Here is a 17,153-nt window from a genome sequence, read left to right as displayed (position 1 = left end):
GTTTGGCATTACACAAACTAGAAGAAGGAGGCTCAGCACTTGGGACCAACCAGATGTGCTACAAGCCCATTTACTAACAAGGAATATGTTGATAGAAGGAGTGAGCAGAGAGATGACCTTATTAGCCTGTTGCTAATCACAGGTAAGAGGCAGGAAGGCGACCTAGCTGAGCTGCTTAACTGCAGCAGAGAAAAGGTAGGTCACCAGGCGGCTGAAGGGGGAAATCAAGATCTCAGGACAGGAAAAACAAAAATACAAATAAGTTGACAAGTAAAACAACACATATTTATACAGTATATGTTTTTCAGTTTTCTTCTGTAGTTCAGCTTTATTTGTGTTGTTTTCACACCTCTGAAATGCTTGTTTTGTTGTGAATGCTGGTAACCATAAACCTGGTACACTGCTAGGTGTACCAGGCTTATGCGGGCTGCGCAGCGGGCTGAAAGAAAAAAACCTGATAGCTCAGGTCGGAGCCGCTGTACTAACAATTCAATGTTAGTTCAGTGATCTCCCTGCTGTTCTATTGCGTTCTGGCAGGGGGGTAGCCTTTGGCTGAGAGCACTGATAGGGAAGCGGTTGGAAGACCTTTTTCGCTCATGCCCCTTCGACAGAAGCCGACCGGCTTCTGTCGGACCAGCTGCAGTAAACACGGACCAAATGTCAGCCGTTTTTTACTAGCTTTCTCCTGTGTCTTCTTCCATCTGCCTGTATGATGACGCATCCTCTTTCCTTTTATAGTTACCTGGTCGTGTCAGAGGACCATTTATTGGGTAACTGCCAGCCCCTCTCTCCAATCTGTGGTAAGTATATATATATATATATATATATATATATATATATATATATATAACTAATTGTCTCTCACAATCCCATATGTGGCGGGGGTGGGGACATTTTATGCCCCACCCCTCACTTTTATTCCTTAGAATATTTGACCTCTGAGACCATATTATTTTCAGTTTGGGTGCTGCCATCTTTCTGTAAACATGTTATAAGTGAGTCCAGGCTGTTAATCACATCTATGAGGTACAGACAGGAACACAAGCCATTGGTGTTATTGAATCAGAGTTAAAAAGTGGGTACTGCTCAGGGAAGATATTGGTGGAAAGCCAATTGTCATCTTCTAGGAGGAAATCAAAATTTGCAGAAAAGGTGCACTGAGAGTCCACAACACATGCACATGAGTTACTGTACTAACCAACAACAATACATTTTCAATACCAATGACCATAACCTTCTACACAGCTAACTATGTAGAGGTTTGCCATTGAAGCCCAATACATTATTAGGAGGCTGATTCTTGGTACTAGTATAGTATGTTGTTTGCTTGTGTTCTGGCCTGTTAGCTATTCCGTTCCTATATTGTAGATGACAGTCTAAGAGCTCAGTTGAGCTCAGATATTGCAGTGTCATATGTGAAGAACATATACACTGAAGTGCAGATACAGTTCTTGCATTACCTTTCGAGACCACAATTCAAGCTGCCTTTTGAAGTACAACTATGACTGCACAATTGGTCAATACTTGGTAGGAAACTGATTACACAAATATAAAATACTGGTTCTGTCATCAGAACAGCTGCCCCTGCCATAGGTAAATGTGTAAAAAATTGGACTTACTTTGGAGAATAATTGCAGACCAAGTACACAGCTTTTCCCCATACAGCTCCCCAGACGTTCATATTGTAACATGTATGGATTGCACACCCAATTCTGTTAGTTGTTGCCCAAACCATCTGCCCAAGAAAACACATACAGCAGAGTGAACATTTTTAAACTAAAAATGGAATCATGCTGCAATATTATTACACATACTGAAATCATAACAAACCTGCGTATAATGTGTGCACATTGGTCCATAACACCTCAAGGGACATCTGGGATTGCAGTCTTGAGGATAAGGAAATGCATAGTCCTTCACTTCATCATACCATGGTTTTACCAGTTGTAAAATAGATTGGTATCTGCAATAAAATGAGAATATCACATATCTTTATATTATGTATATTATGTTACAGTATGTCTTTTCATTGAAGCCAATCCTAATTCCCTCACTGCCTATTCCATGCAATCCCAACAGCATTGGGTCTAGATATACTATGCAAAAAACAATGTTGTAGGTCTACCTTTGTGCAGAGAGTGAAGTTGCATTTGGGCCCCTGTGGTTGGGTGATGCCTAAACTATACTTTCTATTAAGATGGCTAGATACAGTGCCTTAAAAAAGTTTTCATACCCCTTGAAATTTTCCACATTTTGTCATGTTACATCCAAAAACATCAATGGATTTTATAGGGATTTTATGTGATAGACCAACACAAAGTGGCACATCGGAAGGAAAATGATCAATGGTTTTCAACATTTTTTACAATTTAAATATGTGAAAAGTGTGGCGTGCATTTGTATTCAGCCCCCTTTACTCTGATACCTCTAACTAAAGTCTAGTGAAACCAATAATTGCCTTCAGAAGTCACCTAATTAGTAAATAGAGTCCACCTGTGTATAATTTAATCTCAGTATAAATACAGCTGTTCTGTGAAGCCCTCAGAGGTTTGTTAGAGAACCTTAGTGAACAAACAGCATCATGAAGGCCAAGGAACACACCAGACAGGTCAGGAATAAAGTTGTGGAGAGGCTTAAAGCAGAATTAGGTTATAAAAAATATCTTAAGCTTTTAAAATCTCACGGAGCACTGTTCAATCCATCATTCGAAAATGGAAAGAGTATGGCACAACTGTAAACCTACCAAGACATGGCTGTCCATGTCCACCTAAACTGGCAAGCCGGGCAAGCAGAGTATTAATCAGAGAAGCAGTTGAGAGGCCCATGGTAACTCTGGAGGAGCTGCAGAGATCCACAGCTCAGGTGGGAGAATCTTTCCCCAGGACAACTATTATGCCCCGTACACACAGTTGGATTTCCGACGGAAAATGTGTGATAGGACCTTGTTGTCGGAAATTCCGACCGTGTGTAGGCTCCATCACACATTTTCCATCGGATTTTCCGACACACAAAGTTTGAGAGCAGGATATAAAATTTTCCGACAACAAAATCCGTTGTCGGAAATTCCGATCGTGTGTACACAAATCCGACGGACAAAGTGCCACGCATGCTCAGAATAAATAAAGAGGTGAAAGCTATTGGCCACTGCCCCGTTTATAGTCCCGACGTACGTGTTTTACGTCACTGCGTTTAGAACGATCGGATTTTCCGACAACTTTGTGTGACCGTGTGTATGCAAGACAAGTTTGAGCCAACATCCATCGGAAAAAATCCTAGGATTTTGTTGTCGGAATGTCAGAACAAAGTCTGACCGTGTGTACGGGGCATTAGAGTGGCAAAAAGAAAACCATTGTTGAAAGAAAGCCATAAGAAGTCCCATTTGCAGTTTGTGAGAAGCCATGTGGGGGACACAGCAAACATGTGGAAGAAGGTGCTCTGGTCAGATGAGACCAAAATTGAAATTTTGGCTTAAAAGCAAAACACTATGTGTGATGGAAAACTAACACTGCACATCACCCTGAACACACCATCCCCACCGTGAAACATGGTGGTGGCAGCATCATGTTGTGGGGATGCTTTTCTTCAGCAGGGACAGAGAAGCTGGTCAGAGTTGCTAGGAAGATGGATGGAGCCAAACACAGGACAATCTTAGAAGAAAACCTGTTATGCCACGTACACACGATCGCACATTCTGACAACAAAATCCATTTTTTTTTTCCGACGGATGTTGGCTCAAACTTGTCTTGCATACACATGGTCACACAAATCTTGTTGGAAATTCCGAACGTCAAGAACACGGTGACGTACAACACTTACGACGGCACTAGAAAAGGAAAGTTCAATACCAAGTGCACCACCCTTTGGGCTCCTTCTGCTAATATTGTGTTAGTACAAGTTTGGTGAGAGACGATTCGCGCTTTTCAGCCTCGTGCTTTTCCGATCATTACTGCTCTTCAGTTTGTGCTTGTGGGCTTGTATCTGGTTTTCAGTGCTTGCCCCCCCAAAGCGCACGCGAGGTCCATATAAAATATATGGAGTACTTTGCGGGTAGGGGGGCCACTGATATGCCAGAAAATGTTTAATAAACATTTTAAAAATAATTTGAAATAACATTTCCTTTGATTTACTGCTTGTGTTTCTTTTAGCTGTCTCCTAGGTTCTCCAATGGGCTTTTTTTTTTGGACATTTTCTTCAATAGTGCAGTCGTAATTTATTTGATACATGAGGTGTCAATCTCTTCTTCAGCTAACTATTATTATGTTGTGGGTCTGCTACACATACACCTTGTTTTTGTTGTTAATGTATGTAATGCATTACTGTTAAAAATATACATCATTTTCAGCGCCATGAATGAATTTTGCAGAGTCACGAAAATGGCATGATTGTGGCAAATTATAAAGCACTTTATTTACTAAAGGAAAATCCACTTTGCATTACAAGTGCACTGCAAAAGTGCACTTGAAACTGCACTGAAAGTGCACTTGTACTGCAAAGTGGAGTTGCCTTTAGTAAATAACCCCCATTTCAGTGTAAACACCAACTTAGTCCAAAAAATTATATTGAGCATTGAAAGAAGAAGCCACACATTGTTGAGTAGAAAATGATTTACTCTGTGCACATTCACATGTGCGTTAGAAAATGGTTTTTGAACAAACCAACATATTTTAGTAATAACATTTTGTTTTTGACAGTACAAATAGCCTTTTTTTGTGTTAAAACAGGCATGTTTAAAACCATAAAACAATACACAACTCAGGAACTTACAAAGTTCAACTTTAACAAAGTGAAGACAATATCAGACATTAGTATGTCCAAACTGTGTTGATCTTGCCTTCATCAGATGGGGTGATGTCACCCCTGTGAAAGCCAAATTTTGAAGATGCACACAAATTGAGTGTTAAAATGGGGATTTACCCTCCTGATCCCATGCCTAATGTCAACACGTGCTAACTCCCATCATGGGGGATCAATGGACATGTTTCGGGGGTGCAACCCCTTCCTCTCATCTACTTTATTTGCAAGGAAGGGGTTGCACCCCCAAAGCACGTACCTTGATATCCCGTGATGACAGATAGCACATGTTGACACACTGTGTGTATCTTCAAAATTTGGCTTTCCAAAAAATATTTAAAATGTGTGAAAATACTAAAAATAAGAACAAACTAGAAGAATTTTGGGGTTTTTTAGATTCTGCCTAAAACATCAATGATGTTTTTGAGTCTTTTTTCCACATCATTGATGTCTTCCTTGATCTTTTGTAAATCACGATTGCACACCATTATCTCCCCGATGAGGACGTGTGCACTTGCACTTGTGAAATGCGAATCTTCTTCCACAACATCCACATCACCTAAAATTAAAAAAACACACCATGTATTATAAATATCCAGGCATACATTTATTACCTGAAGCTGTGGTCTCAGACACTCATCTGTTGTGGTCACTATTTCGCTCACTTCATAAACCTCTCCTTCCTCCACATCTTCTGGTTGTGGTGTGGGGATTTGCTTTTCTTTCGGAGGTGGGGGATCCCTGGTGTCCTCAGATGTCCCTAGTCTTTTCTCCCCTATGTGAATTAAAAAAAGGTATACTTAGCACACAGATATTTGAGGCCAGAAATAGTAATATGAAACATTGCTTGGAAGTCTCGTACAATTGTCTTTTTTGGCAGAGTTCCAAGCTGAAGACATTATTTTTTTCCTTTCTAAAGCTTGAATACTTACCTTTTTTTGTGCAATTTTCACACATGGAGACACCCCTCGTATCCACTGGTGCACCTGTGTGGGACACCCTAAAAAGTTTGTTCTGGTGTCCCACACTAGTGCTCCTGCGTCCAGATGTGTAAACAGCTGCTGAGTGTTCTCTCCTTACACTGAATCAAGTTGGCATTTCATTCTAGTATAAACCCATCTAGACAACAATGTCATAAACTTCTTTTAATACAAATAGGCCTGAACAGATGTAGTTAACCAGTATCTGCCAAAAACATTGTATTAGTGGCCGAACAAACGATTTTTACTACAAATAATTACTGTGCCCACGAACCTGAAAGTTGCCATTTTAAACTGTACAACAGTAAAGAAAAGCACATGGAGCAGCATGCAAGCAATAATAATAATAGGAACACACAACAACTACTTACCTTTTTGAAGAACTCTCTTGAACTTTCTGTACTGATCCTGCTCCCTCAATTTCAGGTCTGACCAGCGTTTCCTCAATTGATCCTTGGATTGTCGTACCCCAAAATTCCTGTGCAGACTTTTCACAACTTTAGCCATGATCTTGGCCTTTCTGACATTTGGGTTTGGGTAAGGTCCATGCTTCCCATCATAGTCAGCCCTCTTCAAGATGTCCACCATCTCCACCATTTCTATAAAGGACATATTTGAGGCCTTAAATCTCTGGGATCGGGACGCTCATGGCTCCGGGCTTTCGTCGTTGCTGCTCTCCTCTGCATGCACTTGCTCTTTCATCGCCATGTGCTCTCCCACTGCACCAAAAGACAAGGGGCAGGGAATAGACTAGAAAGAACATCAGGGGCGGGCGGAGTTTCATGCATGCACAGTGTATATAAAGCGTAACACGCGTGCGTCGTACATACGATCTGTGAGAGGAGGAAGGAGTATCGGAAGCGCCGATCGTTAGAACGAAGGTACAATTTTAACTTGGTGCATCAGTGGCCTATACTGCTTACAGATTGAGGCCTATATTAGGACAAGATTAGGAGAGTTTAGCCTGACATTAGGGTTTGTCTTGTGTTGTGTCTTGCAGAGAAAATGTATCTATTCAATGATGAGGACTTTATCCCCATATTCATTGATATGTACAGGGAGCTGCCCTGTCTTTGGTAGGCAAACCACCCCTTTTATAATAATAAAACAAAGAGGAATGCAGTGCTGGATCAATTGCTGGAATTTGTGAAGCCGGTGATCCCCACGGCAGACATCCCCTATTTGAAGGCCCTAATTGGTGGCATGATGAGCACTTATAATAGAGAGCGCAGGAAGGTCCAGGATTCCCAGAGATCAGGAGCTACAGCAGATGACATTTATGTACCCAGGCTGTGGTACTATGACAGACTGCATTTTCTGGCAGGCCAGACTGAACCCAGGCCAGCACTCTCCAGTTTTCCTTCAAGGCTTCCTTCCACCTCAGCTGAGGCTTCCGACGTCCAACCTGGGCCTTCCAGCCAGGAAGAAGTGGAGGAGCCCAGCTTGAGCCTGGTATAGCATTGTTCAACATATTTCTAGTCAAATAATTAATTATGTTAACTAGATGTTATTATTGATCAGTAATTTCTGATTTTACAAAGTGTTTTACATATCAATAGACAGTAGTGGCCACAAATGATTGGGACAAGAATGAAAAATGCTGGGGTCAGAATGATAGTCTTTTCTATTTATTAACATTCAATTTGCAACAGCATGAGCTGAAAATTGTGTGTGATTGATGAACCAAAAACTAAAACTATGTCCCTTTTTCATACACAGGAAAGTCTCAGCCAGGAGGAGACTGTGGAAAGTGGCAGCCAGGAGGTGGCGGAGGTAAGTGGCAGCCAGGAGGTGGCCAGGCCCAGTAGCCCTTCCCGGAATCCCAGGTCCCTCCCCTTCGCCTTCCAAAAAAAAGTCCCAGGAAGAGGAGTAACCTGGAGGAGGCAGCACTTGGCCTATTTCGGAAGGCTACTGCGGCCCTTGGAACCCCCCCAATAATCAAGATGACTATGCCTACATGGCAGCCTGCAAAATGCAGGAAATGGAGGGGGGCCAACGCCTCTTATGTGAGGAAGTTATCTTACAAGCCCTAAATAAGGGGTTGAGGGGTAAACTTACAAACCAAAGCCACGTTTGTGAGTTCAACCATGGTCCTCCTCCTCCACCTCCTGCCACAACTATAACACTAGAGCCACAGCCTGGAAGCAAGCGTGGAAGGAAGCGTGGAAGGAAGACAAGAAAGTGATGGCCTGGGTTCAGTCTGGTCTGACAAAAGACGCAGGCTGTTGACCACAGCCTGGGGACAGATATGTCATCTGCTGCTGTTCCTGATCTCTTGTAGTCCTGGACCGGATTGTGCTCACTATTATAAGAACTCGTCAGGCCACCAATTTTGACTGTAAAATAATTGATGTCTGCCCTGGGGTACAAAGGCTTTGCAAACTTCACCAGTTTCTGTAGCATTGCTGTCCTGTTTATTTTGTTATTTTGTTATGACCCATAATTAATGGCTATTTATTTTTCACAAATACTTGCCTCTGTGTTTTACTTCAAAAAGGACAGTTTGTGAGTAGGCAGGTACATTGCAAAAATACAATGTCAAATTAACAAGGGACACCAACAACAAGCAACCTCATTGAGGTTAAAAAATACAAGATAATAATGGTGTTGTGGTAACACAAAACGAAACAAAAAAATTACGAAGATCACTAGCATTCTAGCAGTATAAAGAAGAAGAGAATGCGCTGCATTAAAAGATTTTAAAATTTGCAGCGTGACGAATGTGCTATCTCCATTACAAACGTTAGTTTTACCAGAACAAGCACTTCCGTCTCATACTTGATTGAGAGCATGCGTGGAACTTTGTGCGTCAGAATTGTGTACACACGATCGAAATTTACAAGAACGGATTTTGTTGTTGGAAAATTTGAGATCCAGATCTCAAAATTTGTTTGTCAGAAATTCCGACGAAATATGTCCGATGGAGTCTACACGCGGTCGGAATTTCCAACAACAAGCTCCCATCGAACATTTGTTGTCGGAAAATCCGATTGAGTGTATGCGGCAATAGAGTCTGCAAAAGACTTGAGACTGGGGCGAAGGTTCACCTTTCAGCAGGACAACAACCCTAAACATACAGCCAGAGCTACAATGGAATGGTTTAGATCAAAGCATATTCATGTATTAGAATGGCCCAGTCAAAGTCCAGACCTAAATCCAATTGAAAATATGTGGCAAGAACTGAAAATTGCTGGTCACAGACTTTCTCCATCCAATCTGACAGAGCTTGAGCTATTTTGCAAAGAAGAATGGGCAAAAATGTCACTCTCTAGATGCGCAAAGCTGGTAGAGACATCTCCAAAAAGACTTGCAGCTGTAATTGCAGCAAAAGGAGGTTATATAAAGTATTGACTCAGGGGGACAGAATACAAATGCACGCCACACTTTTTACATATTTATTTGAAAACCCTTTATAATTTTCCTTCCACTTCACAATTATGTGCCACTTTGTGTTGGCCTATCACATAAAATCCCAATAAAATACATTTACATTTTTGGTTGTAACATGACAAGGGGTATGAATACTTTTTCAAGGCACTGTAGGCCTTGATGCCTACAGTGCAGCGAAGTTGTACTTGTGAAGACTTCTACTAATTAGGTTGCCTCCAAAATCGACATTGTTCACACAAAAAAACATGAAGATGTTCCCAATGTACACCACAGCAAGATCAGTTCGTAATTATACTATCTATATCAGGGGTGCCCAACTGCTGTGTCCCACGGCTCTCTCTGATGTGGCCCATGACCTCCTGCTCTGGGATAGTGGGTCAGCATGCCCAGATTGCGGGTTCCTGAGCCGCCATCCCAGAGCATCAGTGTGAAGAATGGACCCGTGGTCCATTCTTCACACTGATGCTCTGGGATGGCGGCTCGGCTCGGAGAAAGCATGCAGCTGCAGTAGAGAGCAGAGCCAATGCTTCCAGTATAGCGCTGGCTCCTGTCACAGGTGGAGAGATACCAACTGCACTCTGACTGGGACAGCAGCAGCCAGTGATACCAAGGACAGCAGCAGCCAGTCACACCTTCACGGGGGGATATCAGCAGCCAGCCATACCTGCCTGGGGACAGCAGCAGGCAGCCATACCCGTCTGGGGGACAGCAGCAACCAGCCAGCCATACCCCCCTGGGGGACAGCAGCAGCCAGCCATACCCACCTGGGCACCTGGGGGACAGCAGTGTCCAGCCATACCTGCCTAGGGGACAGCAGCAGGCAGCCTATACGGGCCTAGGGGACAGCAGCAGGCAGCCAGCCATATCCACCTGGGGGACGGCAGCAGCCAGCCTTATCCGCCTGGGGGACAGCAGCAGCCAGCCATACCTGCCTGTGTGACAGCAGCAGGCAGCCAGCCATACCCACCTCGGGGACAGCAGCAGCAGCCAGCCATGCCTGCAGGAAGCCTGAGGTAGAAGTGAAGATTAAGGTCAGTTTTAATTAATATCAAACAGCAATGGGCATATCTCTTCTCTACACAGGTACACTAGCTATACTGGGCCGCTTTCAAACTTTCACATGATCAGTCCGATCGTGTCCACCTGTCCATTTTTCAGGCTGACCCAATTAAACCCTCCATTTCCCTCTATGGAGCAGCAGATGTAAATGGATTTGTGTCCATTTACACCCACCTATCTCCAATCCGATCCAAAAAAAAAACAGAAGGAGGGGTCTGTTCTACATGTCTGCTCTGCATTTGCTCCTCCCATTGTGGCCCGTGGTCGGTTACCAAGTCGCTTAAGTTGCCCTCGCTCTTCAAAAGTTTGGGCACCCCTGACCCGTATAGTGGCAAAAACATTGTAGGAAACTTAAAGGTAAAGCTGTACCTTTAAGCCCCTGCTTTCGGAATCAGACAGCAGCCAGTGGGAGTGTACATTCAGAGCCAGTGCCATCACTTCTGTGGGTCGGTGAGTGATAAGACATAGAAAGAGCAGTACTGGAAAGGGAGGAGTGGGCAAGGCTGGCCAACAGGGGAGAATGGACACCAAAAAAAAAAGCTACTGGGAAGTGTCTGAACAGGTGCAATTCTCAGTGTTGTTTGCCACAGACAGGAGGGTTGCTGAATGTCTGCATTAGACGGTTATTTGTAACCAGGCATTTAGCAATCCAAAAAGTGCCTAATACAAAAGTTTGTTATTTTTACCAAAAAAATAAAGGGGAGATTTTGATTTTTGACTGGAATTCTACTTTATTAGCTGGGTGTTTATACTCACCTTTACCTATGCTACCCAACTATCCCAGTCTGCCACCAAAACCTATTCAAGTATGGATGAACATATGATATACTCCATTGCTTCTTACGGTTCAATGCTCGCTGCTTTAAAGGACCAATGCTAGGACCAAGCATGCATCGCCTGACATTATATGTAGGATGGTCTCAAACTGTGCGCTGAAGCAGATGGTGCCTGTTTCAACAGGAAAAGGGCCCTAAATAGGTGTGAAAGTGACTGGATTCTGGTGGGTGCTGCTCACAAAGGAGAAAATTCTTTAGCTAGTTGTTGCTCCGATGTGCTGACACACATCGTCATGTGTTGAAGCCTGTCTGGCCTATGCAGATGTATGTCCTTGTTCAAACAGACCAATGTCTGAGCTAAGCAAGTAATAATCTCTATGTGGGCAGACAACAGGTCCAGTCTGGTGACTAATAGAAGCATTTAAGCAGAGAGGCTGAAACCAAGGCCGTGCTGTCTTAAGGTGGATTATTGACAAAATAGCCAAGAGGCTGAAAGATGTTTGTGTTTGTTGTTATGCTAAACAACCCTTGTGTGGGCAGAACACTGTGTTTATTTGACTTTTGAATAAATAAAAATGGGCAACAAGCCCTAAAACATCTTCTGAGTCATGGGGAAAACTCTACATTTCAAGCTAAATCTCACAATTGGTGGAGGATGCGAATGGCAGATGTGAAGCTCCTTCTGCTTGGAGTTTGCTGATCCCTTCTGAGAAGTAGGTTTTCTCAGAGGAACTGTGCATGCAGTTTGTTACAAGTGCAATTGAAAGACATGGTACATTTTGTAGAATTTGTATGCATGCAAAGATTACAGTAAGGACAGTAACCTAAGTTTGAGAACTGAAGAGTCTGTCTCAGCAGTGCTTAAAGTGAAAGTGCAATATATTGCTGAATTTGTGCAAATTGATGTGGACTTTGTTAGTATGTCTAAAATATGGGATTCTCAAAAAAAGACATTGGCGTTGATTTAGGTAAAATGATCTGCGCACTGCAAGTGCACCCACAAGTGCACTTGCTCTAGATCTGAGGGGGACAGGCAAGAAAAATAAAAAAAACAGCATTTTTGCTTGCACATGATTGGATTATAGAAATCAGCAGAGCTTTCCCTCATTTCAGAGCTTCCTCTCATAACTAAAGCAACTGCACTTGCAGTGCACAGTATATTTGCCTTTAGTTAATCGACTTCATTGCTTAAATTAGAGAGGTAATTATGTAACTAGAGAGGATTTCAACCACATAGGCAAGTCCATCCCACCCATACTTAAAACAGGATCCGGCAGTTTGGGAATCTGCCATGAACTAGTGTAAACATCATTTGGCAGTGGTGATCCCAGCTACAGAGAGAGCAGGGCAACTGTTAGTGCCTTAAAGAGCTGATGTCTGTCCAAAACAGGAGGAGAGTTCTGCTGCCCATAGCAGCACTGCAAGTAGACCAGCTGACTTTATGCAAAAGATGTTGCTAACTGATGATGCAAACGTTTTTATAGTACTGATCAGATTTGCTACTGTTTCTCTTGATGGCTAAATGGTGGCCTACTGGGTTAAGGACCACGGTAGCAACAATTATGACAGGTTTAACCCCTTACCTACCAAGGTATATTTCAAAATATTCTTGGGGACATTTAGCAAGGCAAAACATTTTTTACAAATACTGTACAGCGGAGACAGGGTACATGTATTGAGACCTCAAGGGCTACCAATCCTTTAAAACACCAAGTACATCTCTTGGTGATCCCTTTAAACTGCATGTTATGGAAAAGTATGATTTTCACAGACAGTGTCAACAACATTGTATTCTGGCACTACATATTTTAGATGTGTAATTGATTTTTTAGATGTTAAATTTGGCTTGGCTTAAATACAGTAGTAGCACTCCAATAGGATTAATATCAACTTGAGGAAAAAAGGATTTTTAAGGTAGTTTTGACTGCGACACCTGAATTATTTTATCAAGTGAAAATAGCCCTGAATTGACTGGTAGAGGTAGCAGCCACAATAAATATAAACGCTATTGGAAAAGTTTACTAGTAAAAAATAATAAAGATAATGTTCTTAACTTCATGCAAGTGGCAAAACAGTTCAGTAGTATAGTCTGTGAGCTTCTTTTGTTTGACCTACCACACTGCATTGTCTTTAATTTTGAATAAAATGTCAAAACAGAGTGCACAAAAAAAACCACAACATTACATTCTACAACCCCCCCCCCATCCCCTTATCCCCAATTATTCCTAAAATATTCAAATTTAGACTTCGGGTAGGTGCCTGGTAAGAACTGTCTAGTGTCAGGACACAAGCCCTCGAATAGGCAGAAAATATAAAGAATTGGGTTTTAACTTGAAAAAGAAATTAGAGTGTATTGTAATAGCCACAAATTGTTGGATAGTACAGCTTCAGGTGGTAGCCGACATCCGCACCTTCATCAGGCCAGACGTGTTGATTGCCACTTTAGAGTCATACCTGGCCAGATTTCTCCTAGTAGAAATGCAGTGACTGCCACTTTATTTGTGACATCCCTATGCACTGAAGCTCAACATTTCCCATGCCCCAGATGCTGCTTCCTTCCTCCACCTACTCCTCCCCTTTATCCTTCACCCCTCTCTCCTCTTTTCCCCCTCCTCTTTCTTCTTCACTTCATCTTCTTCCACCTCCTCCTCCTCCTTCTACTTGCCCCTGAATCATACATAATAAAGAACTGAAAACAGCCACAGAAGGTGACTGCCAGGCAGCAGCAAAAAATAAGCATACAACACTACAGTCGAATTCTGCCTGTCCTTTTCCACCTCATCTAATAACCACCTTCCTATGCCAGGATTTGCTGGAGTACAAAAAAAGTCCATATACCCCCATGCGCCCAGCACAATATGCCAGCTTGGCACTTCAAATGCTGACATACCAGCTGCCACAGCAGTCATCTTCCTATAGCTCAATCACTGGTCAGTTTCATTTTAACATCTTTACATCCATCATAGCTAACTAAAATACTTAAAAGCACTTATTCCAACTACTGGGTTTCAAAGATGTACCACTGGTTGAAAGTGGCCCAATATACGCTTGAGGCATTAGCCTACCCTCCTGCACCTGTCAAATCAGAGACAGCCTTCAGTGCAGCAGTGGGGTTACTGATAGAGAAGCTCACTTTTATTAAAATGAATCAGACCTAGATCAAAGATGACTTCCAAACACCCATTGCAGAGCTTACAGATAAAACAAAAACATTTATTTTATGTACGTTTAGCTAACAGAAGACCAAAGGAGGGGGTGGACCTTTCACAGTGATATTATGCATTTGCATCCTCCTCCTCTCTAAAGTAAATTTAAAAAAATAATTATTTACCTCCCTGTCCTAACTGAGAGATTCTGACCGAGAAATCTCATCAAGTAGGGAGGTCCATGATCCCAAATGCAGGCGGCTGCCCAGTTTTCGGCGGACTTTGCCAAGGAGTCATCCCAGACCTGGAGGAGGCATAATACTGAATTAGAAATGTTCAATTGTTATAAATAAACATATACAATATGAATTTATGTACTTTACAGGATTTCAAGGATGGGCCTTGACTGCGAAATATAGTTCCCCCTTTTGTACCCGCAGGAGGGGTTTATATTCACGAAACACTTGGGAACATAGGTGGATTAGCAGAAGTTTGAGCTTGAGACAGGTGTCTGGAGAAATTGTTCAAGCTACTGAAATGTTGAGCACTACTGACAGCTGTGTCTCCATTGGGGGAGACCCAGGAGTTCTTTGGACTGTGATACCTCTTCTACAGGTACCAGCCCTGAGTCAGTGAGCACTATCTTGTTTTATTTATGCTGACGACAAGTTGACTTTATTTTTTTTATGTTGTTTTGAACAAAATCCACTTTTCTGTTTTGCTGCTGGACAGAAAGCATTATTGTGTTTGCCTTTTGTAAAATAAAGCCTTTTCTATGATTATATATCTGTGCTGGTGATCCCTGACCTTGTGAACTTTACATCTAGTGCTCCAATGCGGGCACCATCGCTGCAGCTGTGAAAGCTGTTTAAGTTGAACTGACATTAAAAGGGACAGTGCATCTGGTGTAGGCCAGCCAGCTACAAGTATAGGTTAAATACAGGCACAAAGTTATGAGGACCAACAAAAGAGTTCCAGCATGTTGGCTGCCCAGGTTGTTTTTCAGCAAGTATTCATGCATGCTCAAATGACTACCCTGCAGAGGGCAATGCAGCAGCTCTCAGGACATAAGCAGGCAGCCATTGCTCTAGACAACTTTGAATGACAACCTCTATCTGCAAAAGCTGACCCCAGCCAATGACGTAGAAGTATTCTTCACCACATTTAGGAGGACAGCAGAGAAAGAAGGACAAGAAAAGAACAGTAGGCTGTTGCCCCTTTTCTCACTGGAGATCCACAAAAGGCCTACTAAGATCTGGTGAGGCCAAAAATTATAATTGACTGAAAGCAGAGGTCATGGCCATTCTTGAGGTGACTACTGCTATCCAGGCACAAAGAGTGTATAGCTGGAGGTATTAACGAAATGAGCTCCTGAGGACAAATATGATGACCAGGTACAGCTTGTTAAGAGGTGACTGCAGTTGAACTATCTGTCTGGCCCACAAATGGTGGAGCGGGTCATGATGGACCAGTATCAGAAGTCCCTGTCTGACAGTCTCCACCACTGGGTTAGCAATGGTGGCTCTAATTCTGTGGAGTCCTTATGGATTGCAGAATAAATAGCTTGAATTAATAAAAGAGATATGGGAAAGCACAACCACCCCCAATAAAACAATCATAAAACATATCTATCAGATACTAGGGAGAATCATCAATGCCTTTAGTGAAGGAATATACTGTATTCAGGGTGCTCAGGCTCTGCAGAGAAGATTGTATAACTGGTCAGCCAGTTCCAGCACAAGAGAATGTAATTTGGGTTCCATACAGCACTTACACTTTTCAATGGGCAATGGATAAATTGCTACACCTTTGTCAAAAATGTTCCTCAATCTACCTGAATTACATTGTATATGTTACACAGACTGATTCTTTGAGGAGAGGGGGTTTTACCGTCAACCCTGAGAAATGTGCTACTGGAATAGAGGCAGCAAGGTTCCTGGGATATTTTTTCATAATGAAAAAAGCAGTTCCCAGCATTTACGGGTATAGATGGGTACAACAGAAAGTTTATACCTAGCTTTACCACCTTAGCTGCACCATTCACCAACCTAACAAAGAGCAGAAAGTCAATGATGATTCAGTGGAGTTCTCATGCAGAGGATGCTTTCCTGAAACTTTAAGCGGAATTTCACTCTCTCAATCAACACTGACTATTTGTAAGCCTTATGCTACTAGCATTAGTAAATAGATAGGAACATATATCATATTCACTTGTTTAAATTTTTTTTTTTACTTTACTTCTTTTATTCCTTCAGTTACTTTCTGGTTTCCAGGCCTAGACAAATTATGTCATACATCCCAGGAGTCTTCAGGAGAGGAGGATGGATTTTCTCAGCTAAACACACCCTCCTGCTTGCATGCTTGAGCCAAGAGCAAATGGATTCCAGTAAGTAAATGCTACATGAATCATCTGCCCTTACTTAAGATGGCCATGGCCAGAAATGCTAGGTGGTATTTTCTAGGGCTGCTACTAATTAACTAATTTTCATAATCAAGTTGGCCAAATGTTGTTTTGATTAATTGGATAAAAACCTCAAAAAAGTGTGGTGTATAATCTAGTTAATATGTAAAATTTAAAAAAAGACAATTTATTCTTGAATATCTATATGCAGTGGTAAATATAAATAACCAGCTATATGGTTATGGAACAAACTATCTAATCCACTCTGAGAATAACAGAAGAGATATATATAAAGGTTAAATCTCATATCATCAGACTCAGAGATCAAAATTTGTTTTTAAGAAAAATAAATAAAAAATAACTAAAACTGTTCTGCGAATTTTCAGACAGAACTGTAATATAATATTATGCATGACAGGCTCCCTTGTTATAGACAGGTAGCTTGATACAAGCTCCCTGTGCCTGCTGTCACTAAGACATTTAGTAACAGCAACCTCCTTTTTCTGTCACCTATCATGATGGGGTTAAAAAAGTACATATATGTATAGTACAAAAACAGCAGATAATCACTACTATAAGGGGTTAATGTATACTGTGAAACAGTGAAAGT

At 42.0% G+C, this 17,153-nt stretch overlaps 1 protein-coding gene across 1 annotated transcript in view; it reads right to left on the bottom strand.

Annotated features, from left to right (window-relative positions):
• Positions 1-17,153, bottom strand: part of PI15 (peptidase inhibitor 15) — a 66,584-nt gene that overhangs the window by 11,218 nt on the left and 38,213 nt on the right. Inside the window, exons 3-5 of the mRNA XM_073631821.1 lie at positions 14,328-14,446; positions 1,831-1,963; positions 1,620-1,735 (exon numbers count right to left, since the gene is read on the bottom strand). Of these exons, the coding sequence (XP_073487922.1) occupies positions 1,620-1,735; positions 1,831-1,963; positions 14,328-14,446 (368 nt within the window). The remainder of the gene's footprint in view (positions 1-1,619; positions 1,736-1,830; positions 1,964-14,327; positions 14,447-17,153) is intronic.

Source organism: Aquarana catesbeiana, linkage group LG05, assembly GCF_042186555.1.
Source record: "Aquarana catesbeiana isolate 2022-GZ linkage group LG05, ASM4218655v1, whole genome shotgun sequence".
NCBI lineage: Eukaryota > Metazoa > Chordata > Amphibia > Anura > Ranidae > Aquarana > Aquarana catesbeiana.
Note: the sequence above shows the minus strand (reverse complement) of the source record. Positions and strands in the feature narration are given on the sequence as shown.